The 24718-nt window shown below is 37.8% G+C and overlaps 1 protein-coding gene across 2 annotated transcripts in view; it reads left to right on the top strand.

The window, feature by feature from the left end:
• Positions 1 to 2102: 2102 nt before the first annotated feature.
• Positions 2103 to 24718, top strand: part of nr2c2 (nuclear receptor subfamily 2, group C, member 2) — a 35609-nt gene continuing 12993 nt past the window's right edge. The window contains exons 1-14 of one of the 2 annotated variants that reach the window (XM_057859263.1): positions 2103 to 2288; positions 4037 to 4124; positions 4326 to 4402; positions 4476 to 4676; positions 4856 to 4961; positions 5737 to 5916; positions 11406 to 11562; positions 11633 to 11723; positions 15374 to 15519; positions 15604 to 15766; positions 15875 to 15996; positions 23614 to 23753; positions 23936 to 24073; positions 24168 to 24273. In XM_057859263.1, the coding sequence (XP_057715246.1) occupies positions 4524 to 4676; positions 4856 to 4961; positions 5737 to 5916; positions 11406 to 11562; positions 11633 to 11723; positions 15374 to 15519; positions 15604 to 15766; positions 15875 to 15996; positions 23614 to 23753; positions 23936 to 24073; positions 24168 to 24273 (1502 nt within the window). In that variant the 5' untranslated portion in view covers positions 2103 to 2288; positions 4037 to 4124; positions 4326 to 4402; positions 4476 to 4523. Of the gene's footprint in view, positions 2289 to 4036; positions 4125 to 4306; positions 4403 to 4475; positions 4677 to 4855; positions 4962 to 5736; positions 5917 to 11405; positions 11563 to 11632; positions 11724 to 15373; positions 15520 to 15603; positions 15767 to 15874; positions 15997 to 23613; positions 23754 to 23935; positions 24074 to 24167; positions 24274 to 24718 lie in introns of both variants that reach the window. The other variant, XM_057859254.1, reaches the window with a different exon arrangement.

Below are 24718 nucleotides of genomic sequence, written 5' to 3'. Positions count from 1 at the left end.
CCCAACTTCCGATCATGCATTTGGGCAGAACAGTTAAGTCGCTTCAGTATCATTTAGTGAAAGCAAAACAAAAATACTATTCCTATCTCTCAAAAAAATATTAAATTACTTGTACACACTTGTACTCAAATTTATCTTTCAAAAACTACAAGTCTTTCTATCCGTGGATCCCTTTAACAGAAAGAATGTTAATAATGTTAATGCCATCTTGTGGATTTATTGTTATAATAAACAAATACAGTACTTACTGTATGGACAGTATGTTGAATGTTTATGTCCGTCTTGTTTCTTATCTTTCCATTCCAACAATAATTTACAGAAAAACATGGCATATTTAAGAGATGGTTTGAATTGCGATTAATTACGATTGATTTTTAAGCTGTGATTAAGTCGATTAAAAATTTTAATCGTTTGACAGCCCTAAAAAAAACTAGTCATTTTTGTAATATAAACCCACATACATACATACAGTATATTGTAGGAATATTGTAGAGAAATTTGTTCCCATATCTGTGCTCACTGTACTCGGTACATTAATTTTTATATAATTCCGGATAAGATTCACAGCTCTCTAATGCAAAGTCATCAGATGAGGCAGATGCCTAGTGTTTCTCCACTGTTTCTCATATAGGGGCACAAGGCTGACGCCTGGCATAACCAGGGCCGGCCCAGGCCATTTGGGGGCCCTAACCAAAATAATGCCAAGGGGCCCATATTTTTGGCAAACCATTTTGTCACAGTGTACTGTGAAACCCATACATGCAATCCAACCCATATGTTCATATTTTGTATATTAATCAGATTTTGTTGCACTGCATACTTTAAACTTCTCACCCCAAATGATTGTCAGTACTTACAGTAGATAGCGCCAAACCTTTTTCTAAAAGAGGGGGAAAAAAAGAAGTTAAGGAAGAACTTTTATTTTTTAAGCTTGAAATTAAGTATCAAAACTCACAAAAGTCAAATAAAGCAAACTGTGGTAAACAAAATAGAATATAAATTAAATAATTGCCAGATTGGGGGCCCCCTAGTGGTCAGAGGCCCTAAGCAGCTGCATAGTCTGTGTATAGGCTGGGCCGGCCCTGCATGATGACATATATATATATATATATACATATATATATATATATATATATATATACTTTAAGATCTCGAAGGTTCTTGGTAGATCTAATTGGGGGAACCTGTGTGGGGCTCTTGCGGATGTTTATCCTGGCCGGACAGATTTTAATTATTGTTTTCTGAACAAATGTATTTATCATAGGCGATTATTGCTTTCGTTTTGTTTCTGACTTTGTTCCTAACAGAATAAAAGAACCTTAAGAAGAGAAAATTGATTTTTTTTCTTCTGTAATATAATATACAGAAGGCACATCACAAAAGCGAGTACACCCTTTGCATTTCTGTAGATAACAATAAATACAGTGGGGCAAATAAGTATTTACTCAACCATTAATTGTGCAAGTTCTCCCAACATGGTAGTCCGTGTTGCCGAACGACAGCCCCAAAACATCACTGCTCTAGAGGAGGTCTGCATGGAGGAATGGGCCAAAATACCAGCAACAGTGTGTGAAAAGCTTGTGAAGAGTTACAGAAAACGTTTGGCCTCCGTAACAAAGTATTGAGATGAACTTTTGGTATTAACCAAATACTTATTTTCCACTCTAATTTGGAAATAAATTATTTAAAAACCAACCAATGTGATTTTCTTTTTTTTTTCACATTGTCTCTCATGGTTGAGGTTTACCCTTGTTAACAATTACAGGCCTCTCGAATCTTTTCAAATAGGAGAACTTGCATAATTGGCGGTTGACTACTTATTTGCCCCACTGTATATCTTTTCATGGGTCAAGGCAGAGTTAATAGAAAGGCACTTTTTAAGTGACTAGCTCTATCTAGTTTTGAAGCTGAGAAGTGTAAGAGAATGTAGGCTGAACTCAAGCTTCTAGTACGGGCTATATTCAATTATACATTTTTTATAATTTGCTTTGTGGCAATAAAAACTGGGCAGCGGGCCGGAGATTGCGCGGGGCCCATAGTTTGGATACAGCTGCTCTCCGGGTAGACGCTATGACGTCACGTGCGTCTGGCCCGCACGCGCCTGGGGGAGGAGGAGAGGAGGAGGAGCGCGGAGACGCGACAGAGGAAGAGGAAGGGAGAAAAAAAGAAAAAAAAACCTCCAACCATCAACGGGTCACGAACTATGACCTTTAACAGTGGAAAAACAAAACAATTAATTTTATAAAATAACTGGGCGTCCCGAATTCGTCATTGGTCCACTGTCGGAGGTAAGTCTCGGCCTTTGCATGAAAAGCAAAAAAAGACAACAGACATTGCGCATGATAAAAGAGCACAGCTAATCTCCCGGTTTGTAGGCTAGCTCGAGCCGACGCAGGCTGCGCGCCACGGCCAAAGCGGGACCGTGGCGCACAGTGACACCACTAAATTGGATATACATCACGTATTTAAGACATACAGCGTAACCAACGTGAACCGCTAATGTGTCACTTCATTTAGGGGGGACGAACACGCTGCGGCTCTGGTTGTGTTGAGCTAGCTTGGACCGCTAAACGCAGACAGGTCGACCTTTTTACCTTTGCCTTCCAGGCAACAGAAATGGAGCGGAAATATCGTGGGACTTCCCACCCACGCCCTCCCGAAACACCAAATGTTTATTTCCTGGCTGTTATAACACCCTCATTAATGTTCTGAGTGAGAGAAAGAATGTTCGTTCATATATTCGTTGTTAATATTCGCCCCTGAGTAATTGGCTGTTTGCCAAATTCTCCATTTTGTTGTGTTGTGATTCCCAATGTGGTAGGTAACACGAGTTTTGATGGAATTGTCTTGGGCCAATCACAAATCTATGTTTACTTCCACGCCACTTCTTTTATGTATTGTTACCATGACGTCACACTCACTTCCGGGTGTCTCATCGTAAACAAAGATTATTAGCTTGGTATACTTTTTTTTCATTCCCCCAAAATGTAAGGAAGTACAATTTAAGATCCTAAATGCAATTTATCCCACTAACGACTTTTTGAGACTTAAATTTAATTTTCAGACAAATTGTTGTGTGTTTTGTGAAAACGACATTGAGGATGTTGCTCATTTGTTTTTTCACTGTGACCTAGTGCAATTGTTCTGGAAGGATATGCGGAGCTGGCTTCAGTCCAAACAAATTGACCTTTCAACGTGGACAGTAGAGTCTTTTAAGTTTTGTGTGTCTGGCAAAAATAAGGATTTGGTTTATGTTGTTAATGTGATTGTACTACTTGGAAAATTTTTCATTCACAAATGCAGGTACTTTAAAAAAAATACCTTGTTTTAAACATTGGATGAATGAGTTTCATATATGGTATAGATCTCTGAACTTGATCAAGCAGCAAAAAGCTCTCAATTTGGTATCATTGTTTGAGAAAGTTAATATTTCTCTGTAAAGCCCCGTGATCGAGTGTGGGTGTGGGTGTGTGTATGTTGTGTAGTGTCGTGTGTGTATGAATACAAACATGGCAAACAAGTAGGAATTTGTATATTATGATGGAGAGTGTTATTTGTGGTCTCTTGTTAGAATGTTAGATATGTGTGAGCCCTTTTTTTTTTTTTTTTGGTAAATTTGTATAAATGTGTTTAAAAAAAAAAGTATACCTTTTTTCCTGCAATGGAAATTCCGTGTCGACCTATGTCTATATATGTGATATGTTCAAAATATTATATCCAGACATAATTTACACTTGCAATAACTATATGTATCCTGATTTAACATTTTTCTTTCGAGTGAAATGAAAGACTTATGTGATGTTGCTCCATGTTTTCGTCAATACATATTTTATATATTAACCCTCTAAAGTGGCTATTTTTAGAAATTACATAAGAAATTTAAAAATTATCTATTATCATACTGTTTTGTATTATCAATCACAAAATAGCAATACTACAGTTACCGTTAAACACCTGCACAAATACTGTATAAACTCTTTTGTTATTATACATCTTTGTGGTCTACTAATCACGCGCCTTGCATTGCTCCAAACAGTCCTCACTAATGACCTTACATCATCATCATGACGGCCAACCTGAATTTGCTCTCTCAGCAGAAAGCAGACTATGAGGATGAGGCAGAGGTGAGTGTGGCTTGGAATGTGCTCTCTTCCATGGTGTTTATTTAAATTTTCATGCAAAATATTGGTTCTGTTTCTTTAATTACTGCTTGACAAGCCCCCCAGTAGACAAGACCATGTCTTAGTTTTCTTTATTTGGGCTACTGATGAAGATCCAGTGTGTTATAATGTCTTTCAAATTGTAGGTGTCATTGTCCCCAACAGACTCGGCGATAAGTCCGTCGCCTCCACGCTATCAGGTTGTTACTACCGATGCTCCAGCAACCTCACAGCAGATACAGGTACCATCTTTTGTGACTTGTATTTTTGCTGACATATAATTATGTCTGCCTCACTGTTACTCTCATTCCTCAGATTGTAACTGACCAACAGAGGGGTCAGAAAATTCAGATTGTGACTGCCATGAACCCTTCCAGTGCCCCCAAACAACAATTCATTCTGACCACATCAGACAATTCTGGAGCTGGCAAGGTTATTCTGACCTCTCCAGACAACCACAATACGAAGCAACTCATCTTTACGTCTGCAGACAACCTGATGCCAGGAAGGATACAGGTGAAGAATACCATACATAAAAGATCAAATCAATTTGATGACATTCTTACACTATTTTTCCCAAAAGGATTTGACAAATGGATTTTTCTTTTTTCTAAAATTCTGTTAAGGAAGCATCTTGAAATGTGAATCCCAATGCTAATATTGCCTTAATTACTACTTATATCACGTCATATCAGATTGTCACAGATCCATTGTCGATGGAGCAGTTACTCGGCCAATCAGGCGATCTGAGCCGGCCACAGACAGTGGAGTACTGCGTGGTGTGTGGAGACAAGGCTTCAGGTATTTTACTAGACAGTGGAATTTAATATCATGTACAGGTAGTTCCCAGGTTATGACGTACCCGACTTACATGATTTCAACTTTACAATGTCAGAGTCTTGTCCGCCATTCTGTCTCCAGTTGTTTTATTTTGCAGTTTTTGTCGCGTAATCAGTACCTTGTACTTACCATATCAGGATCCCCTCCTCCCCCAGGAGCGGTGCCGCCATCCTGCAGTTCCTGATGGCGTCACGTCCCACTTCCTTGTTCTCATGCTGCTGCTGCTACTTCTGCTCCCCCTGCGCCGACTACTCATGCGAGTCCCGATTCAGTTTTTTTTAGTTCGGACGGCGGACTCGCGTTAAAAGAGGCGACGCTGTCAAACTGAGGGGCCATGATATGCCCCTCTCTCGCCTCCCTACTTTTTCCACAGTGTCCTATTCTCTCAGCAAGGCGACTCACTCGCAAGTAAAGCCCAAATATTTTTATTTTTTTTAAAGCCCGAATAGTCATTGAGTATAACAGCATTTAACACAACATACCTCACAGTATCTTTTTTTCTTACTGTATCTTATTAATATGACATATAATATGTGTTTTTGTACAGTTATTCTGAGATTTGGGGGGGTAGTTAGGGGTACTTAAAGGGTTAATTCCGATTTACGTGGAAATTCGGGTTACATCGACAGCCTAGAAACAGAACTCATTCGTAACCAGGGGACTACCTGTATTGTATTTGATTGCATAGAATTTGCACACCTAAACACAGTGTCACAGTAATATCATTTGTGTTTAGGCCGTCACTACGGAGCAATGAGTTGCGAAGGTTGTAAAGGCTTCTTTAAGCGGAGTGTGAGGAAAAACCTGACCTACAGCTGCCGTAGTAAGCAGGACTGCGTCATTAACAAGCACCACCGCAACCGCTGTCAGTTCTGTCGCTTGAAGAAATGCCTTAACATGGGGATGAAGACTGACTGTGAGTCAACCATTCCGTTCCATATAATGCTGCCCAGTTTGTTCTGCAGTTCTAAATACAAATCTGGTTTGTTATTGATCAGCAGGAGACACCTCGTGGTTTACTGTCAAAGCAATTATCCATGCTTTTTGATACATTTTTGTTACAATTTTAAACCATCCACGTGAGGGTAGATTCTGCACTAAAATAATGAAGTGATTAAAATGTCTTGCAAATGAAAATTAAATAAAGCTAAACCTTAACAAAAAATTGAAGCACGGTTATGGTACACCCACTAATTTAGTTCACCGTCAGAAGAGCATCCCAGTGCCATTAAACCTTCATTGGGTAATGTTTGGTTGTTTAAAAAAAAAAATCACCCTATTAGGCCTGCAATTAATGATTATTTTTATAATCAATTGATCGGACAATTAATTAATCGATTAATCAGATAAATATCACTTATTTCAAATATCTTTACTACTTAATATGACGTAGTTTAGGTATGTTGTAAGTAACAAGACAAAATGGTTGACTATTTCCTTCAAAAATAATATTATTAGTTTCCTGACTTAACTGTAGTCTATAACTACTGTTTAAAGTTCATAAAACCTGTCAAAGGTTTTAATAAAAGTTCTGAGCATAAACATAAATGAATTCCTCGGTACACAAATAAGGCAAAAGTCCTGTTCATTCAAATAAAAAAGTGCTGCTGATTGATTTTTTTCCCCTTGTGGGCAAAGCGCTGATATACACTCACCGGCCACTTTATTAGGTACACCATGCTGGTAACGGGTTGGACCCCCTTTTGCCTTCAGAACTGCCTCAATTCTTCGTGGCATAGATTCAACAAGGTGCTGGAAGCATTCCTCAGAGAGTTTTGTCTATATTGACATGATGGCATCACACAGTTGGTGCAGATTTGTCGGCTGCACATCCATGATGCGAATCTCCCGTTCCACCACATCCCAAAGATGCTCTATTGGATTGAGATCTGGTGACTGTGGAGGCCATTTGAGTACAGTGAACTCATTGTCATGTTCAAGAAACCAGTCAGATGATTCCAGCTTTATGACATGACGCATTATCCTGCTGAAAGTAGCCATCAGTAGTTGGGTACATTGTGGTCATAAAGGGATGGACATGATCAGCAACAATACTCAGGTAGGCTGTGGCGTTCCAACGATGCTCAGTTGGTACCAAGGGGCCCAAAGAGTGCCAAGAAAATATTCCCCACACCATTACACTTTCACCACCAGCCTGAACCGTTGATACAAGGCAGGATGGATCCATGGTTTCATGTTGTTGACGACAAATTCTGACCCTACCATCCAAAATGTCGCAGCAGAAATCGAGACTCATCAGACCAGGCAACGTTTTTCCAATCTTCTATTGTCCAATTTCGATGAGCTTGTGCAAATTGTAGCCTCAGTTTCCTGTTCTTAGCTGAAAGGAGTGGCACCCGGCATGGTCTTTTGCTGCTGTAGCCCATCTGCCTCAAAGTTCGACGTACTGTGTGTTCAGTGATTCTCTTCTGCCTACCTTTGTTGTAACGGGTTGTTATTCGAGTCACTGTTGCCTTTCTATCAGCTCGAACCAGTCTGGCCATTCTCCTCTGATCGCTGTCATCAACAAGGCATTTCCGCCCACAGAACTGCCGCTCACTGGATATTTTTTCTTTTTCGGACCATTCTCTGTTAACCCTAGAGATGGTTGTGTGTGAAAATCCCAGTAGATCAGCAGTTTCCTGAAATATTCAGACAAGCCCTTCTGGCACCAACAACCATGCCATGTTCAAAGTCACTCAAATCACCGTTCTTCCCCATACTGATGCTCGGTTTGAACTGCAGGAGATTGTCTCAAACCATGTCTACATGCCTAAATGCACTGAGTTGCCGCCATGTGATTGGCTGATTAGAAATTAAGTGTTAACGAGCAGTTGGACAGGTGTACCTAATAAAGTGGCCGATGAGTGCAAATTGTGTCAATGACTCATTTATTTTTGTTAAACAAACTAAACAACAAAATCGAATAAGGAGGAAGCAGACTGCAATGTGTGATTTAAAAAAAATATATATTTTTTTAAAATCAAACAGTTGTTCATAAATACAATTCAAATCCAATTTCAAAGCACACTCTCTCGTATGACAATTTAAAGTTTGAATGGGAGTTTGTGTTGCTTTTATATGAATTAGTTTATGTGTGTGGTTTCTTTATAAAAACGAAATAAGACAACTTTACTATCTAACAATAACTCAAGTGCTAATATGCTTCTCCAAAACACACACTTAACACTTATGACACTGATCAGAATAATCGCTTACTAGCTTAGCACTCCGTGCTAAGTAGTAACATCTCATCAACAAAGAATACAAACAATGCAAATGGATTCATTTACTTACCTATGAAGGAGTCACACTGGATCTAACAACCCACACGACTCAAGAAAATATAACTCTCACATAAATATTATTGATTCAGCAATTAAACCTGAGTGTAGCTGTGACCTCTCTCTCTCTCGCGCTTTAATCACTGGCGCATGCGCGTAGCCTCACTTTACACACAAACAAGGACCCAAAAGGGACTGCTCATAGCTGCCGGCAAAAATCGATTATCATATTTGTTCGCAACTAATTTGATTAATTGATGCAGTCTTACACCGTATAAAGATCTGGTGTCAACACTAGGGCTGTGAAAATTATCGCGGTAATTAATTTTTTAAATTAATCACGTTAAAATATTTGACGCAATTAACACACATGCCCCGCTCAAACATATTGAAATGACAGCACAGTGTCATGCCCACTTGTTACTTGTGTTTTTTGGTGTTTTGTCGCCCTCTGCTGGTGCTTGGGTGCGACTGATTTTATGGGTTTTAGCACCATGAGCATTGTGTAATTATTGACATCAACAATGGCTAGCTACTAGTTTATATTTTCATTGGAAAATTTACTAATTTTATTAAAACGAAAACATTAAGATGGGTTTTAATATGAAATTTCTATAACTTGTACTAACATTTATCTTTTAAGAACTACAAGTCTTTCTATCCATGGATCGCTTTAACAGAATGTTAATGTTAATGCCATCTTGTTGAGTTGTTGTTATAATAAACAAATACAGTACTTATATACAGTATGTTGAATGTATATATCCGTCTTGTGTCTTATCTTTCCATTCCAACAATAATTTACAGAAAAATATGGCATATTTTATAGATGGTTTGAATTGCGATTATTCATTCATTCATTCATTTTCCATGCCGCTTTTTCCTCACGAGGGTCGCGGAGAATTGCGATTAATTACGCTTAATTAATTATTAAACTGTGATCAACTCGATTAAAAATTTTAATCGTTTGACAGCCCTAGTCAACACACATTGATTAATTGTTGCAGCCTTACACCGTATAAAGATCTGGTGTCAACTAGAGCAGGGCGGTAAACCGAAAATTTACCGTTACCGAAATTCTTCACGATGACCGACGTAATTTTGACCATGTCGGTAAATTCGGTAATTTAATAAAAGAAGAAAATAGTCTTTTCATCCCGCTTTGACTCTGTGTTGTTCGGCTATGTTCATTCCCCTTTAAGAAAGCAGACAGTGTGCTTACGTTTGGAGTCACATGGTTTTCAGGAAGCCAATCAAACAGAAGCCCGGTAGGCTAACGCTAGCAGCTAACGCTAGCGGCTAACGCTAGAAGTAAACGGGATGAAGTCGGGCTTAAGTTAGCTTCGCCAAACTTTCACCCGACATTAAGTAAACTCTTGACAGGTTCCAGATAGGGATGGAAAAACCGAGGCTTTCTGAAACAATGAACCATTTTTAAGACAATTGCCCTAAATTGAATCACTGTTTGACACACTGCAAGAGCCCCATCTACTGGATAAACAGTGCATGTTTCTTTTTAAAAGTAAAGTTGACAAATTGCCTCAGCATTACATATCTTCAATAGAATTAAGTGGATGTCGTCTATTTCAACCAGGAGATCGTGTAGTCATTAAGTGTGATTTACACAATTAAAGTTGACCACTTTAAGCCTGTGTCATTGCTTTTGTCTGTGAAGATGTGTTCAAAGCAGTATTTGTAATACACGACAGTGCTAGTCTTGTAAGTGGCTCGTCCTAGATGACGGGGAGTAACTATGTATTGTTTATTTTTTTGTAAAAATTACAGTACAGTAAGCACAGTGCTGGGGAACAGGAATATTATTTATTGCATACTGTAAGGATTTCCAAAATCATAAGATGTAAATAATTGAGCCGAATAAAAGAAAGGAAAGGTTTGTGAAACATTTTATTTTTTAATTAAGTATAATTTCTGGGGGGCGGGTGGATGTGTCGTATTTGTATCTATTCTAAATATCTAAACGTATGCCACTATCTAGTGTATAACAATGCGGAATGAATTTAATGAAATTCAAGTGATGACATTTTTCAAGTCATACAAGCTGTTATAAATGTCCACCCAAGAATTCTTATTGTTTACAAGATTTATTTTAATACTTAATGTTTAGACTGCATGTGCAACTGTTAAATTGAAAGCTGGTAAATAAATTTAACGAGAAACTGTTAATTTGTATTCCATGCATTGATTCAAATTTTCAAATAATATAACAGTTTGCTTGGGCGAATTTATCGTTATTTATCGTTATCGAGGTAAATCTGCTCAATTTATCGTGATACATACTTAAGGCCATATCGCCCAGCCCTAGTGTCAACACACGTGGACATCACATTTTGTGCCATGTAAGTAATATTTGGTATAGAGGTTTGGCCTACATGACCCAAAACTTGATGTTCACTGTCAGGGTATAGAACCCATTCTCCCTTTGTTTTTTGGAAGAAAAATGTTTTCACTCCAGAAGTCTTTTAAGAGTTTACTTATGATCACAAGGAGAACATTGATTACACACGGAATGATGATCTGACAGAGCAGAGCTTAGAGGACTATTATCATACTGTAGGAAAAGGCCAGCAAACAGTTTGCTGAAGACATGTCAACAAAGCACATGGAGTACTGGAACCATGTCCTATGGTCTGATGAGACGGGCGGGCTTTCTTGTGTACCGTCTTCAGAAGAGGCTTCATCCTGGGGTGACAGCCATGCACACCAATTTGATGTAGAGTGCGGCGTATGCCCCACCTCTTCAATCTCTGCAGCAATGCTGACAGCACTCCTGTACAAGTCACATGACATTTTGGAGGGAAAATAATAAGGTGTACTCAATTTGGATATTTAGGGATGTACGTAGTTTCTAAGGGGTGTACTCACTTTTGTTTTGTTGGGGTTTAGATATTAATGGCTAGATTTTGAGTTATTTTGAGGGGAAATACATTAACTCATTATATTATACTCACTAATTATATAAGCTGCACACAGACTACTTTTCGTTGTGTCAACGTGTCATTTTGTCAGTGTTGTCCCATGAAAAGATATACTTAAATATCTGCAGAAATGTGAGGGGTGTACTCACTTTTGTGATAAACTGTATTTTTCTTTTTGTCCTCAGCTGTTCAGAGTGAAAGGAAGCCTGCCGATGTTATTCCCAGAGAGAAACATGTCAACTGCGCTCCGTCCACCCAGAAGATCTACATCCGCAAGGACCTTAACAGTCCACTCATCGCCACACCAACTTTCATCTCGGACACAGAGACGGATGGCTCCAGGTTAGTGACCATCTTACCTTACTGTGGGACTTAGCATGCTGATGTTTAATGGGGTGTATTTTGTGTGCAGATCCAGCTTGCTGGACCAGGGGATGCTTGTTAACATCCAGCAGCCTGTCATGCAAAGTGATGGAACGCTTCTGCTGACAACTGACTCAAAGGTACTACTCTTTGTTTTTGGTCATTTGCAGTGTTTCCAGTACTTTTGTACAGTTGTAGGGCACTTTCACATTAGACAAAGTAGACCAGGGTCCGGTTGGAGAGCCACTTGCAAACGACTTGTAGAAAAGGTTCAGCATTCACGCTGCGCCAACCGAACTTTCCAAGTAGCATCAATTGGACGAAAGGCGGACTCATTGATTCGACAAATAGAAGAGGAAATACCTCCCTCCTAGGAGAGGAGGGAGCATGCAGCGAGACAGCGCTGCACGTAATGTAGCATAAATCCATACCTGTCAGCCCGTGGCTGTTGGCAATCTTACAAATAATCTAATCTTACAACGTCGTATATAGCATGCAATATGAAACAAAAATAAAACTCAATTTTTAATATGAATTTGTTGGTAATATTGTAACATATAACCTGGTGCAATCAAAGAACAATCAATATCTTCAGCTACATCATGATTACTAAAATTTAACAGTGACTTTTGTTATATTTGTATTTAGCACTTTTGGCAATTTCTATCTTGTCTTTTGATGGCTGCACTTCATGGCACTTCAGCTCGCAATTCAGTTTGACTTGAAGGTAGTTCGTTAGTGTGTCCAATTACAAATTAAAAAGGTCAATTGATAACATTAACCTACTGATGCAATTTTTGAGTCAGGGAACATTTCTTTTGCTAATTCTGAGAAGTGATCAGCAATAGTTGCGGGCAAATTGTGTTCGGCAACAAATTGGCAGAAAAAAATCTCCGCTTTCGTCACCTTTCATTCTGCAGACTTCATCTTTATGACCAGTGTTGTTAATCTTACTTTTAAAAAGTAATTAATTACAGTTACAAATTACTTCTTCCAAAAAGTTATTGAGTTAGTAACTCAGTTACCTGAATGTAAGAGTAATTAGTTACTTGGCAAAGTAACTGGTGTTTCCTTTCATGTTTTTTTTTTTTCATTTTTTCAAAAAACAAAACAAAACAAAATAAAAAAAAAAACATAGTGACCTTTGCTATGTTTGGAAGTCATTTAATGTTGTGAATCAACCGTCTAAGTTGTTAAAATTGCTCCCATTTTTGCATTAGTTCCCTTCTGTTTACTTTCGACATGTGAAAGTTTTAAAACTGTTTCATCATTTAAAGATAGATAATCAAGTCAAGATTTTGCCAATATACGAGTATTTCAGATAAAAAGTTACTTAGGTTTGCTAGGAAGGTTCAATACAACAGAGCCTTTCTGAGAAGTCTACTGCTTTAAAATGGTGGCTGTTTACCAACGCTGCCGAGTCTGTCATTTTGCATGTAGTTTATATGCATTTGATATCGAAGCGTAGATTGTAGGCTGTCGGCTACAGTCAGAAAATATTGGAGCCACTTAGCCTAGCATCGCGTTTGCTACAGCATCACAACAAACTCTTCTCTCTCCGTTTTTCTGACTTTTCTCGCGTCATTCAACCAACGTAATGCATAGTAACGCACATTGTCTCGTTGCCGATGGTGACACGTAGGTCCAAACCACCAAACTTCACTGTTTCCTGAGTGAATCTCGCATCAATGCGGGCTCCAGTAGGTCTCCTGCAATATTTGCAGCGACTGTGGTGTAATTCAATGGAAGATTCATCTGAGAGATCCACCTTTTGCCACAAAACAGTCAAGTTTGTTGTTAGCAAAATCATGGTCTGGGGTTACATCCAGTATGGGGGTGTGCGAGAGATCTACAGGGTGGAAGGCAACATAAATAGTCTGAAATATCAACAAATCTTAGCTGCCTCTTACATTCCTAACCATAAAAAGGGACAAATTCTGCAGCAGGATGGTGCTCCATCGCATACTTCAATCAACATCCTCCATGACTGGCCAGCCCAGTCACCAGACATAAACATCATTGAGCATGTCTGGGGTAGGATGAAAGCGGAAGCATGGAAGACGAAACCCAAGAATGTTGATGAACACTGGGAGGCATGCAAGACTGCTTTCTTTGATGTTCCTGATGACTTCATCAATAAATTGTATGAATCCTCGCCGAACCGTATGGATGCAGTCTTTCAAGCCCATGGAAGTCATACAAAATATTAAATTTGGATCTCACAGTACCACTACTTAATTCGCTTATGTTATGTAACATATTTTTGTATTTGAAGAACATTTTTTGTTAATTTTCACTAGAGCTGAAACAAATACTCGAGTAACTCGAGTTTAAAAACTGATCCAAGTAATTTTATTCACCTCGAGTATTCGTATATTTTGACAGCTCTAAGCATCACGTTTTGCTCGGACTACTTTTAATGCGGGACAACGCGCTGATGTTACGTGCGTAGAGGACGAAGCAAAAAAAAAAAAAACTTACTGCAGCAGACAGCCGCTACACACGAAGCCGAATTTGCTAAATACTTGCTCGCACGATGCTAGTTGGTAGCAGGTAGCGTCTGATGCGTCTCATAGAGATCACATGTCTTGAACTAGATGCGAATGACAGACTCGGCCGCGTCTGAGCAGCGTTAGTAAACCGCCGCCATCTTAAAGCAATAGAGCGCTAAGCGCTAATAAAGAGCGCTAAGCGCTAATAAAGAACGCTAAGCGCTAATAAATAAGATTAACGTTACTGTCACAAGTTCACGTAACGTTAGCCCTGCGGAGGGCTAGGTTTCTATTAATTATGACCACTGGCGATGCGTGGCTAACGTGTCTTACATACAGGCTTTAACATTACATAGCGTTGTGGAGTGATGAGGGTGTAAAATAAATACTTAATCATGCTAACTATCAATTTTAGCTCAGTAGTCATTGCTGGATAAAACACCAAGTAGCACTGGTCCCTAATGTGCTCCAATACAGCCTGTATCATACATTTATTTTGAACACTGCAAAAACTCAAAATCCTATCAGGACTTACAGTTTAGACTAACTTAAAACTTAACTAGAACTTAAAAATGGCTTGACACAAATAGAAATTCAATTGAAACACGTGGGGAAAAAATCCTAACTTTTAAGTGATGTGTGTTATCAAGCGTAACGGCATTTTTAGGTAAGATATATATAATTTTTTTGTTTTTTGTTTTGTTAAATAAGATCTAAATGTTTTTTGAGTGAAAGCAGTGAATTAGTCTTTTTTTTAAATTCTAGTTACATCTGAGATGCAATTGTTGGCTGTTTTCAACAATATATATCGAAAATAAAGACATTGATTGACTGAAGATTAGATGAAATGTCTTGTTTTCTCATGTATATTTATAATTGCTCTTCACCTAAAAATATATTTGTTTTATCCGATTACTCGATTAATCGATAGAATTTTTAGTCGATTACTCGATTACTAAAATATTCGATAGCTGCAGCCTTAATTTTCACACTACTTTCTGTAGGCGAAAAAACTTTTGTCTTTCCAAATTTGACCTTTATGTCTTCATTAAATGATAAATCTTTTTTCAGTGAAACAAAGATATTTTTGTACATTCAACATCCCTTGCGAGGGTCTTCGCTTTCATATGAGCCATTTCTCAAATCAACTGAATTATTAAAAGTCAGGTTATTAGCAATTGTTTCCACAAAATGGATACGCGACAAGACTTTTGTCAGGGACTGTATGTGGCAGGGCAGATCTGGTCTTGATTTTGACACATATGGTTTAAAGCCTATACTCGTCTATTTGCCTTTAGACGGAGTCTAGCCACGGTGACCTTGGGACACTCGCAAATGTGGTGACCTCACTGGCCAGCCTGAGTGACTCACTGAAACAGAACTTGAAAAATGGAGATTCATCAGATTGCACATATGTGAAAAAAAACACGACAGAGATTACTCGGTCAGTTGAAAAAGCACTTCCATTTTATTTGATTGATCTGATTTAATCCTTTATTCATTTTCCTCTTTCTTATATTTTGCACAGTGCCTTTGACACCCTGGCCAAAGTGCTCAATCCACCTGAAACGGGCGTCATAGCTGAAAAGTGTGTTAGTGAAACGACCTTTCAGCTAATTGGCCGAGATCAAGAAACCCCAATCATTGAGGTGGAAGGGCCACTGCTTACAGACGGTCATGTTAACTTTAAGGTGAGTGAGAAAAGGCATCAACTATCATATACAATTAGTTTTGCCACTAAAAAGGGGTGTTATTATGCGCGTCATTTTGACATAATCTATAAAATCTTTTCCTTCAAGTTGACGATGCCCAGCCCCATGCCTGAATATCTGAATGTACATTACATCTGTGAGTCTGCATCCAGGCTTCTCTTTCTCTCAATGCACTGGGCCCGTTCCATCCCTGCCTTCTTGGCTCTCGGGTAAGGACACCGGCATAGCACGATTGGGGACGAACAAGGTATGAGTGTACTGTAATCGTAAGCAGTAATAGTAAGTATTTTTTACTCAATGGCTGCCATTGACGGCGATAGACTCCATTTGAACTGGGAGAGCGAATGATGGCCGCCAGCCTTTTCCAATTTAATTGAAGTGGACGTCTAATACCGTCAATGGCCGTCAGTAAGATAATAGGGAGACAACAATATCGCATTTCATTTTTTCAGCAACAATTTTTTAAAACCCCATAAAAGCAAAAAATGGAATTCTTGCTAAACGTCTCAGCAAAACAAATGTATGCGTGCATCTGGGATGTCAAACTTATCTTTTTTCAAGGGCCACATTGTAGTTATGGTTTCCTTCAGGAGGCCATTATGTCTTACAATTAGGGCTGCCACAATTAATTCACCACTCAACTAATGGATCAGCAAAATAATTTTTCATGTACATAAATATTTAAAAATAGGAAACAATGTACAGTGCAGGCCAAATGTTTGGACACACCTCATTCCATGCAACACAAAAGTCCCAACCCCATTGACAAAGCAATAAATTCCACTGATCAACCCTGCAAAGGCATACCTGTGAAGTCAAAAAACATTTTAAGGTGACTCGTTCTTTAAGCTCATCAACAGAATGGCAAGAGTGCAAAAAAGTAATCAGAGCAAAAGATGTCTACTTTAAAGATACTAGAGTCTTATACATGTTTTAGTTATTTCACCTTTTTTTGCTTAGTACAGTACTTCTCAAATAGTGGGGCGCGCCCCCCTGGGGGGGGCGCAGAGCAATGCCAGGGGGGGCGCATGTGACCTCGGGGAACATGTTTTATGTGTTTTTTGTTTTGTTTTTTTTTTTGCCGTACTGGAATAAAGTGTACTTGCACATCCACTCAGTAGGTGGCAGTGGCGCTCTCATTTTCAGAATGCGCGCAGTATTTTTGAACTAAGGAAGAGCACTCAGCACACACAGACAACAGATATGAAGAGCAGTGTGCCACCGCCGTTTTCGAAAGCCGTTTTCCGACCGGACTCACTCACGCAGCGACCCACTGTCTTGTCCGGTTCTCACGTCGCCGCCCGAGAAGTGCCATTTTCGGCTTGGGATCGTCACGACGACTGCCCTCACCTACGGTTCTACCTCGGCCGCTGTGAATGCGCTTTTTTCGTGCCGTTTGCCTTTTAGCTTTGACTTTTAATACAGTGGGTGATGATGAAAGACCACTGTTTACTGTGTCTAAAAATAATTATAGCAGACAGCAAGAAGCCAAATCAATTAAGACGCCACTTAAAGACATTAGACCCCAATCTCATTGTTAAGCCGCTTGATTTTTTCAGTGAAAACGTGCCGAATATTGCCAACAATCGTCCTGCTTTGTCAGTGTTATATCAGTAAGCCAGTGAGCATTGTTAGCATGTTAATTGAAAAATAACTCCACATCATTGCAAAGGAGGTAAATACTGTGAGCAGCAAAAATAAAAACTGTCCTGTCCAAGGACACTTTTCCCCCCCTTTTATTCAGATTTGTTTTTTCGGTCAAATTTTTTGGCACATTGTCCTCATGAGTGAATGTTTCTAATCAATTTTAATTTGGTATTATTTACTGATTTTATTACATTTTATTTTTCTGTATCAAATGGTCAAAAATGTACCTTGAGTGTATTTTTTAGTTTGGATGTGAATTTTTTTTTTTAATTCAGGCAAATTGATGCACATCAAGTCTTCTCTGTTACAAACAAAACAATGTTTATAATAAAGTTATACTTTATTATAAGTTGATCTATGTTACTTTTTTTCTTTATTAGAAAAAAAGGACACAATGTTAGGCAGATGCGTATTTATAATAGTAATTTTATAGACAAATGATACTATTTACAGTGGCGGCAGAGAGTTTGGGGGGGCGCGAAACATTTACGTCTTCCTTGGGGGGGCGTGACAGAAAATAATTGAGAAGCACTGGCTTAGTACATAATTCCACATGTGTTCATTCATAGTTTCATTACCTTCAGAAAAAATTTACAATGAAAGCAGTTATGAAATTATTAGGGCTGTCAAATTTATTGCGTTAACGGGCGGTAATTATTTTTTAAAATTAATCACGTTAAAATATTTGACGCAATTAACGCATGCACGGAGTGACCCGCTCACGCATTGCCTCAAACAGATAGAGAATGCCACTGGCCGCTTGGGGGCAGCGCCGATCCATACTAATGTAATTCATTCTAATCGTGGGAGAATTAGTAGTTGTGAGACGTTTATGCTGTTGCATTGTGCTATTTGTGCTCCACACATTTCTGTAAGTTTTCTTTCTTTTAGTGGCAATTATGTGTCTCTTGTTGTATTTTGGGTAAGATCTGTACAGAGATATACTGTATATGTTATAAAGGCGAGTGGACACAGCCGTTCATTGAACCGCGCTGTTTATTGGCATAAGCTTCGGCAACTCCTTTACAACAAACAAGTATCATTTAGTGAAAGCACAACAACAATAATATTCCTATCTCTCAAAAAAAATAATGTTCACAAAAAGAAAAGCACTTCAGTCTGTTGTAATGAGGCCCTATTCTCACAGAGTTAAACAACAATGCAAAGTGAACTGGCATTCCCAATCAAAATAGCTATGCAAAATACACATAAAACTTATTCAGACTTGGGTCACTCTATTCTTATTATTTTTATTCTTATTATTATTACTATATTAACTCTACTTTTGATTGAAAATTTTACAAATTTTAATAAACCGAAAACATGAAGAGGGGTTTTAATATAAAATTACTATAACTTGTAACTATAACATTTACATCTTTTAAAAACTACAAGTCTTTCTATCCGTGTATCCCTTTAACAGAAAGAATGTTAACCCTTGAGAGTCGAAGGACGCGCCGGCGCGTCCTCAGCGCACGTCGTCTTTGAAGCGCCCTCACGTTTTAATTACGTCACCCACATGCCGTTGGTTGGTCTCGTTTTAAAGTGCAGAAGTTGCGGTTTACTCTCGTTATTATTTGAAGTCAATCGACCAACTAAAACATGAGATATTGTCATTTAAGTTTTATAGTTTTATTGTCCTCTCAAAAAAACATTAAAACGCTGCATGGATCATTTCTTTATGTCTATATTTCCATCATTTCTTGTCCTTTTTCAAAACGGAAGCTCCATGAAAAAAACACAAATCAAACGAACCCTTTCGAAGTCACAGTGGAAGCACAAAATGCGTTTTTTAAATAAATATAACTGCCGTGCGAGGTTCCACCGAACGAGAGGGAGGAGTGTTCTGAAGCAGCGAGGGGGCGAGCGACGGCCGTGTGGCTCGAGCAGCGACTTTGTGTGACTTTGAGAATGAACGGAAAACTAAATTTAGCGCAGGCAATTGTGCTTTTTGATCAACTTGAGGAAGAGGATGGTCCAAATTCGTCATCATCGTCTTCTTCGGAAGAGTCCTCGAGTGAAGATAGTGACGGATTTGAACACGTGGTTGACGCCATCGACGAGCAGAGGTAAGCAAACTCACTTTTTTTTTTTTGATGCTGAAAAAGTTCCTTTTGAAAGTTTCTTTTGATATTGCAAGACAAAGTTAATTTTGATGCAATATAAGTGTGTGTTTGTGTATATAATAATAAAATGTGCATATCAGATCAAAGTCGTACGTGCACTGTGTGTATCCAAGGCAGGAATTTATAATTGTGATGATCTTCTTTCTATATGAAGATTAGGGATGTAGCACATATTCAGCTATGGTATTCTTTGTACTGTCATACATATAGATTTCCATTATTATTTATTGCTGTATATATTTTTATTTTATACTTTATTATTTTCATAAATACTGACTTTTTTTCATGTACATTTATAGTGACAATGAAAGTAAAGTGAAATGAAAATGGAAGGGTGGAAAGAGGACCGACACCCCATGGAAGTGTGGGCTGTGTGATGTCGCCCTGTGTCGAATTCCAGGACGAAACTGCTTTTCGGAGTGGCATGCCTGAAAAAAATTTAACTTGTTTATAGTAAATATTTTTGAAAATCCTTTTTTTCCCGATGTTGTATATATATTTTTTCCCCACAATCAGTCTTCTCAATTTGTCTATATAAATGTGTGTTCAAGAAGCTTGATTGTGTGTACATAGTTTTCATCAGGTGATGGGCCGCAATACCTAAACTCATAAAGAGATGGCCTCTAAACACTTTTTGTGTTAGACGGTATATATTTTTTCACTGTTCGGTCTGCTGTATATAACCTGTTTTGACTAGAGCATGTATAAAGGCAAAAAACGCCTATGGCTATACCTGTTGTTTATGTTGAATTGTCAAATATAAGACTATTTATTCTAAATTTTTTTGGTTGAATGTTCATCCTAACATGTTGAATAAATATTACAAAGTTTCAAAACGGTTCGTTACGCATGTTTGGTTGTCAATTGGACATCAATATTAAAAAATTTGACAAAACGATTTTGGAATTTTTGGTCTTTTTGGGCCCAAAATGATGATTTATAATTGGTCAGTGAATGAAACAACAGTTTGGACATGAAGTTCAAGGTGTCACAAAAAAAGGGACCAAACCAGGCCATCGTAAACAATTCTTTCTTTGAAATATAAAGGCAACTTCAAAGGCATGCAAAATCAGACAAAATAGGCCCAGACCTTAAAAGGTTAATAATGCCATTTGTGGATTTATTGTTATAATAAACAAATACAGTACTTATGTACAGTATGTATATATCCGTCTTGTGTCTAATCTTTCCATTCCAACAATAATTAACAGAAAAATATGGCATATTTTAGAGATGGTTTGAATTGCGATTAATTACGATTAATTAATTTTTAAGCTGTGATTAACTCGATTAAAAATTTTAATCGTTTGACAGCCCTAGAAAATATAATAAACGCACAAATGAGAAGGTGTTTCCAAACTTTTGGCCTGTACTGTATATATACAGAGGTGGGTAGAGCAGCCAAAAATTTAACTCAAGTAAGAGTAGCGTTACCAATTAATAATACTCACGTAAAAGTAGTCATCCAAAAAATTTACTCAAGTACAAGTAAAATAGTATTTGTTGAAAAGAAAGCTCAAGTGTTGAGTAACATTGTGATTAACTGCTGACAATGTCAGATTTTTTTGTTAAATAATTATATTTTTTCTCAGCACAACTTCATCTATATGAATTGTTATTATTATACTGTACTTTAACATATACCATGACCATATTAGGCCAAAAAGATGACACAAAAATCATCAAATTCAGACCACAACAACACTATGAATAACCTGTCCAAAGACCATGAGTGCCCTCTAGTTGAGAAAAAACATTATTACCTCTGATTGGTATAATGAGGTCATGTGGTCATTGTTGCGATGTCTCATTGATGAAACTAAGATAGCCACTGTTGGCATATCTGGCAAAAATAAAGTCATTATGAAGAATAAAGAGGAACAATATAACGATTCTTCAGAGTAATTTTTCTTGTTCATAAAGCTACTCAAAAAAGTAAAGCAAGTGTCGAGTATTGCGTAGTAAAGCTACTTTAAGTACGTTTTTCTCAAAAAGTAACTCAAGTTAACGTAACGGAGTAAATGTAATGCGTTACTACCTACCTCTTTGTTGATATTTATTTAAACAAAACTAGAAATAAGAGCAAATATTCTCTTTGTATTTTTTTGCTATTTAATTACAAAATAAAAAAGGAAAAAATGAAATATTATGATATTTTTTAAATTCTTTATAAAATGTGTATTTTATTCATTTGAATCTGTTAAAAATGGAGAAAAACAAAATATCTTCTGATTTCTCCATTTTTCATTGGAGGACTCCAGAAATTTTCTTTACGCGAGAAACATGAAGTTGACGCACATTATTTACTTTCAATTATGTGGCAGGCCAGATCTGTTTTGACACCTATGGCATAAATTGTATTTATATTATGTGTAGTTAGCATGGTAACTGGATGCGGGAAGGGGAAACTATGATACTTTCTGTCCAAAAACAAACATTTTTACCAATAATTTAAAAAAAAAACATTTTCCAATAAGGATTCAGCTGTTAAAAACTGCCCATCAGACTGCTGAACTTCAAAACATTTCTCAAAACCCACCTGTTTAAACGTTTTAAAAGTATTTTTCTTGATTCTTTTCTTTTGTTCGTGTTTGTGTCCCTTGCCTGAAGTGTCTTTGAATGTCAAAAAAGTGTTATACAAGTTTATTATGTTATTGTTATTATTACTAAGACCATAATTTGAAAATACCTAACTAGATCTATAAGCATATTTTTTTCATAAGTGTGTCAAATTTGAGAAGAAGTTATTGAAGCGTTTTCACGTTGTAGCAAAAATTGTCAACAAATTCAAATAATAACGTGTGTAAAAGGTATTTTATCTGCTTTTACTGCTTTATATTTTCAGGCAAAAGCTACTGAGCATTCAAGATAAGAACCTAAACTGTTACTTGTCAGTAAAAACTAAAAATTTACCCCCCCCCCCCCCCCCCCAAATTAAATGTTTGATTCTTTTTACAATTTATTTAGTTGAAAACAAGATTTTACCAATGAAGACATGCAAGTTTAGTCTTCGTTGTGTACGAACCTAATTGTGAGTATTCCAATCAGGCATGTGACATGAAACTCATGGACTTTCACATTGTCACGACCAGTGTTGTTAATTGTACTTTAAAAAAGTAATTAATTACAGTTACAAATTACTTCTCCCAAAAAGTAATTGCTTTAGTAACTCAGTTACCTGAATGTAAGAGTAATTAGTTACTTGGCAAAGTAACTAGTGATTTTTTTTTTTTCTCCAAAAAAAAAAAAAAAAAAAAAAAAAAAAAAAAAAAACAGGTCACACAATGTGAAGCTTAAAGGGCTTGGGGGACAATTGGCCCAAGCCCAATTCTTTACCCTCCACTTAACTAGACACAAGGGTATTGCGATAACTAGCTAGTAACCTTTGCTATGTGTGGAAGTTATTTAAAGTTGTGAATCAATCGTTAAAGTTGTTAAAATTTCTCCCGTTATTGCATTAGTTCCCATCTGTCTACTTTAAACATGTGTAAGTTTTAAAATTGTTTCATCATTTAAAGATAGATTTAAGTTAAGATTTTGCCGATTTAGGAGCATTTTAGATTAAAAAAAATTACTTAGGTTCGCTAGGAAGGATCTCTACATCAGGGCCTTCCTGAGAGGTCTACTGCTTTAAGATGGCGGCTGTTTACAAACGCATGTAGTCCTTAAAACATGTTGGCAATGCAGCAGTGTCTGTCATATGCATCTAGATCTATAATATGATATCTACCGTGTCATGTGGGCGTAGTTTGTCGGCTATGGCTGCAGTCAGGTATTATTGGAGCCATCTAGCATCGCGGTTGCAACGGCGTCTTCCCCACTCCTGCTCTGCTCTCGTCCCCGTGAGTCCGTTTCTCTCAGACTTTTTTTAATTCAACCAACTTAGTAACGCATAGTAACGCACGCCTTTCCCGCCTCAGTAACGGTATCGGCGTTGCCAAGATGAGAAAAGTAATTAATTAGATTACTCATTACTGAAAAAAATAACGCCGTTAGTAACGCCGTTATATTGTAACGCCGTTATTAACAACACTGGTCACGACTCTTTCTTAGGCAGGAAGAAAACACGGGCTTGGTTCGAGCCTGCTGGAATGAGCTGTTCACTCTTGGTCTCGCTCAATGTGCTCACATCATGAACCTGTCCACGATCTTGGCTGCCATTGTCAACCACCTGCAGAGTAGCATCCAGGATGGTATGGGTCAAGATTACAATATGTGTTGTCTCATTTTTTTTTTTTTTTCACCGTCAACAATCACAGGATGTCTTACTAATATCGAAGTAGCCGAACCGACTACTGTTATTGCGAAAAATCTAAAAAGTAGGTCTCTGGTATCTTTCAATTGATTGTGATAACTGACAGTTGTTATCTTTTAGACAAGATGTCAGGTGAAAGGGTGAAGCAGGTGATGGAGCACATCTGGAAGTTCCAGGAGTTCTGCAACAGCATGACCAGGTTGGAGACAGACAGCTACGAATACGCATACCTGAAGGCCATCGTCTTATTCAGTCCAGGTGAGTCTTAAAATCTTCCCGCTGCTGTGAATAGTCGAATGATATGAGGGCAACAATGGTGAAAAAAATGTATACTTTTACATCACGCCATCAGATCATCCTGGCGTGGACTGTGGCGGACAGGTGGAAAAGTTTCAGGAAAAAGCCTTGATGGAGCTGCAGGATTATGTACAGAAAACGTATCCGGATGACACCTACAGGTACGGAAGGGAGTCCGACTGTATGTAGAGTTAAGTACAGCAGTCTTTCTTTCAGGAAGCGAGCAGGCTTAGATTCCAAGCTTTTAGACAGGGATTATGAGAAAAAAATCACCAATAAATGGTAGAAATTAATCTAAACGTATGTATTTGTCAGAAGTCGAAAATGTGTTGGCATTTTACACTTGACCAGACAATGTGTATATTAAGTATTGGAAGAGTACGTGTTGCGGCACTTACTAGAAGTGTAAATCGTAAATGTCCCATTCATGTTAGAATGTACAACTCAGATCTTGACTATATGATGAATGAAACATTACGAGTGACATGAGAGGGGGCGTTATGGCTTTCACAGTCAATATATGTTTGAATATGAATTATTTTGCCATCATAAATAGGCCTGTCGTGATAACAAATTTTAGTGTGCGATAATTTATCTCATAAATTA

The sequence above is a fragment of the Corythoichthys intestinalis genome, chromosome 2 (assembly GCF_030265065.1).
Source record: "Corythoichthys intestinalis isolate RoL2023-P3 chromosome 2, ASM3026506v1, whole genome shotgun sequence".
Lineage (NCBI taxonomy): Eukaryota > Metazoa > Chordata > Actinopteri > Syngnathiformes > Syngnathidae > Corythoichthys > Corythoichthys intestinalis.
Note: the sequence above shows the minus strand (reverse complement) of the source record. Positions and strands in the feature narration are given on the sequence as shown.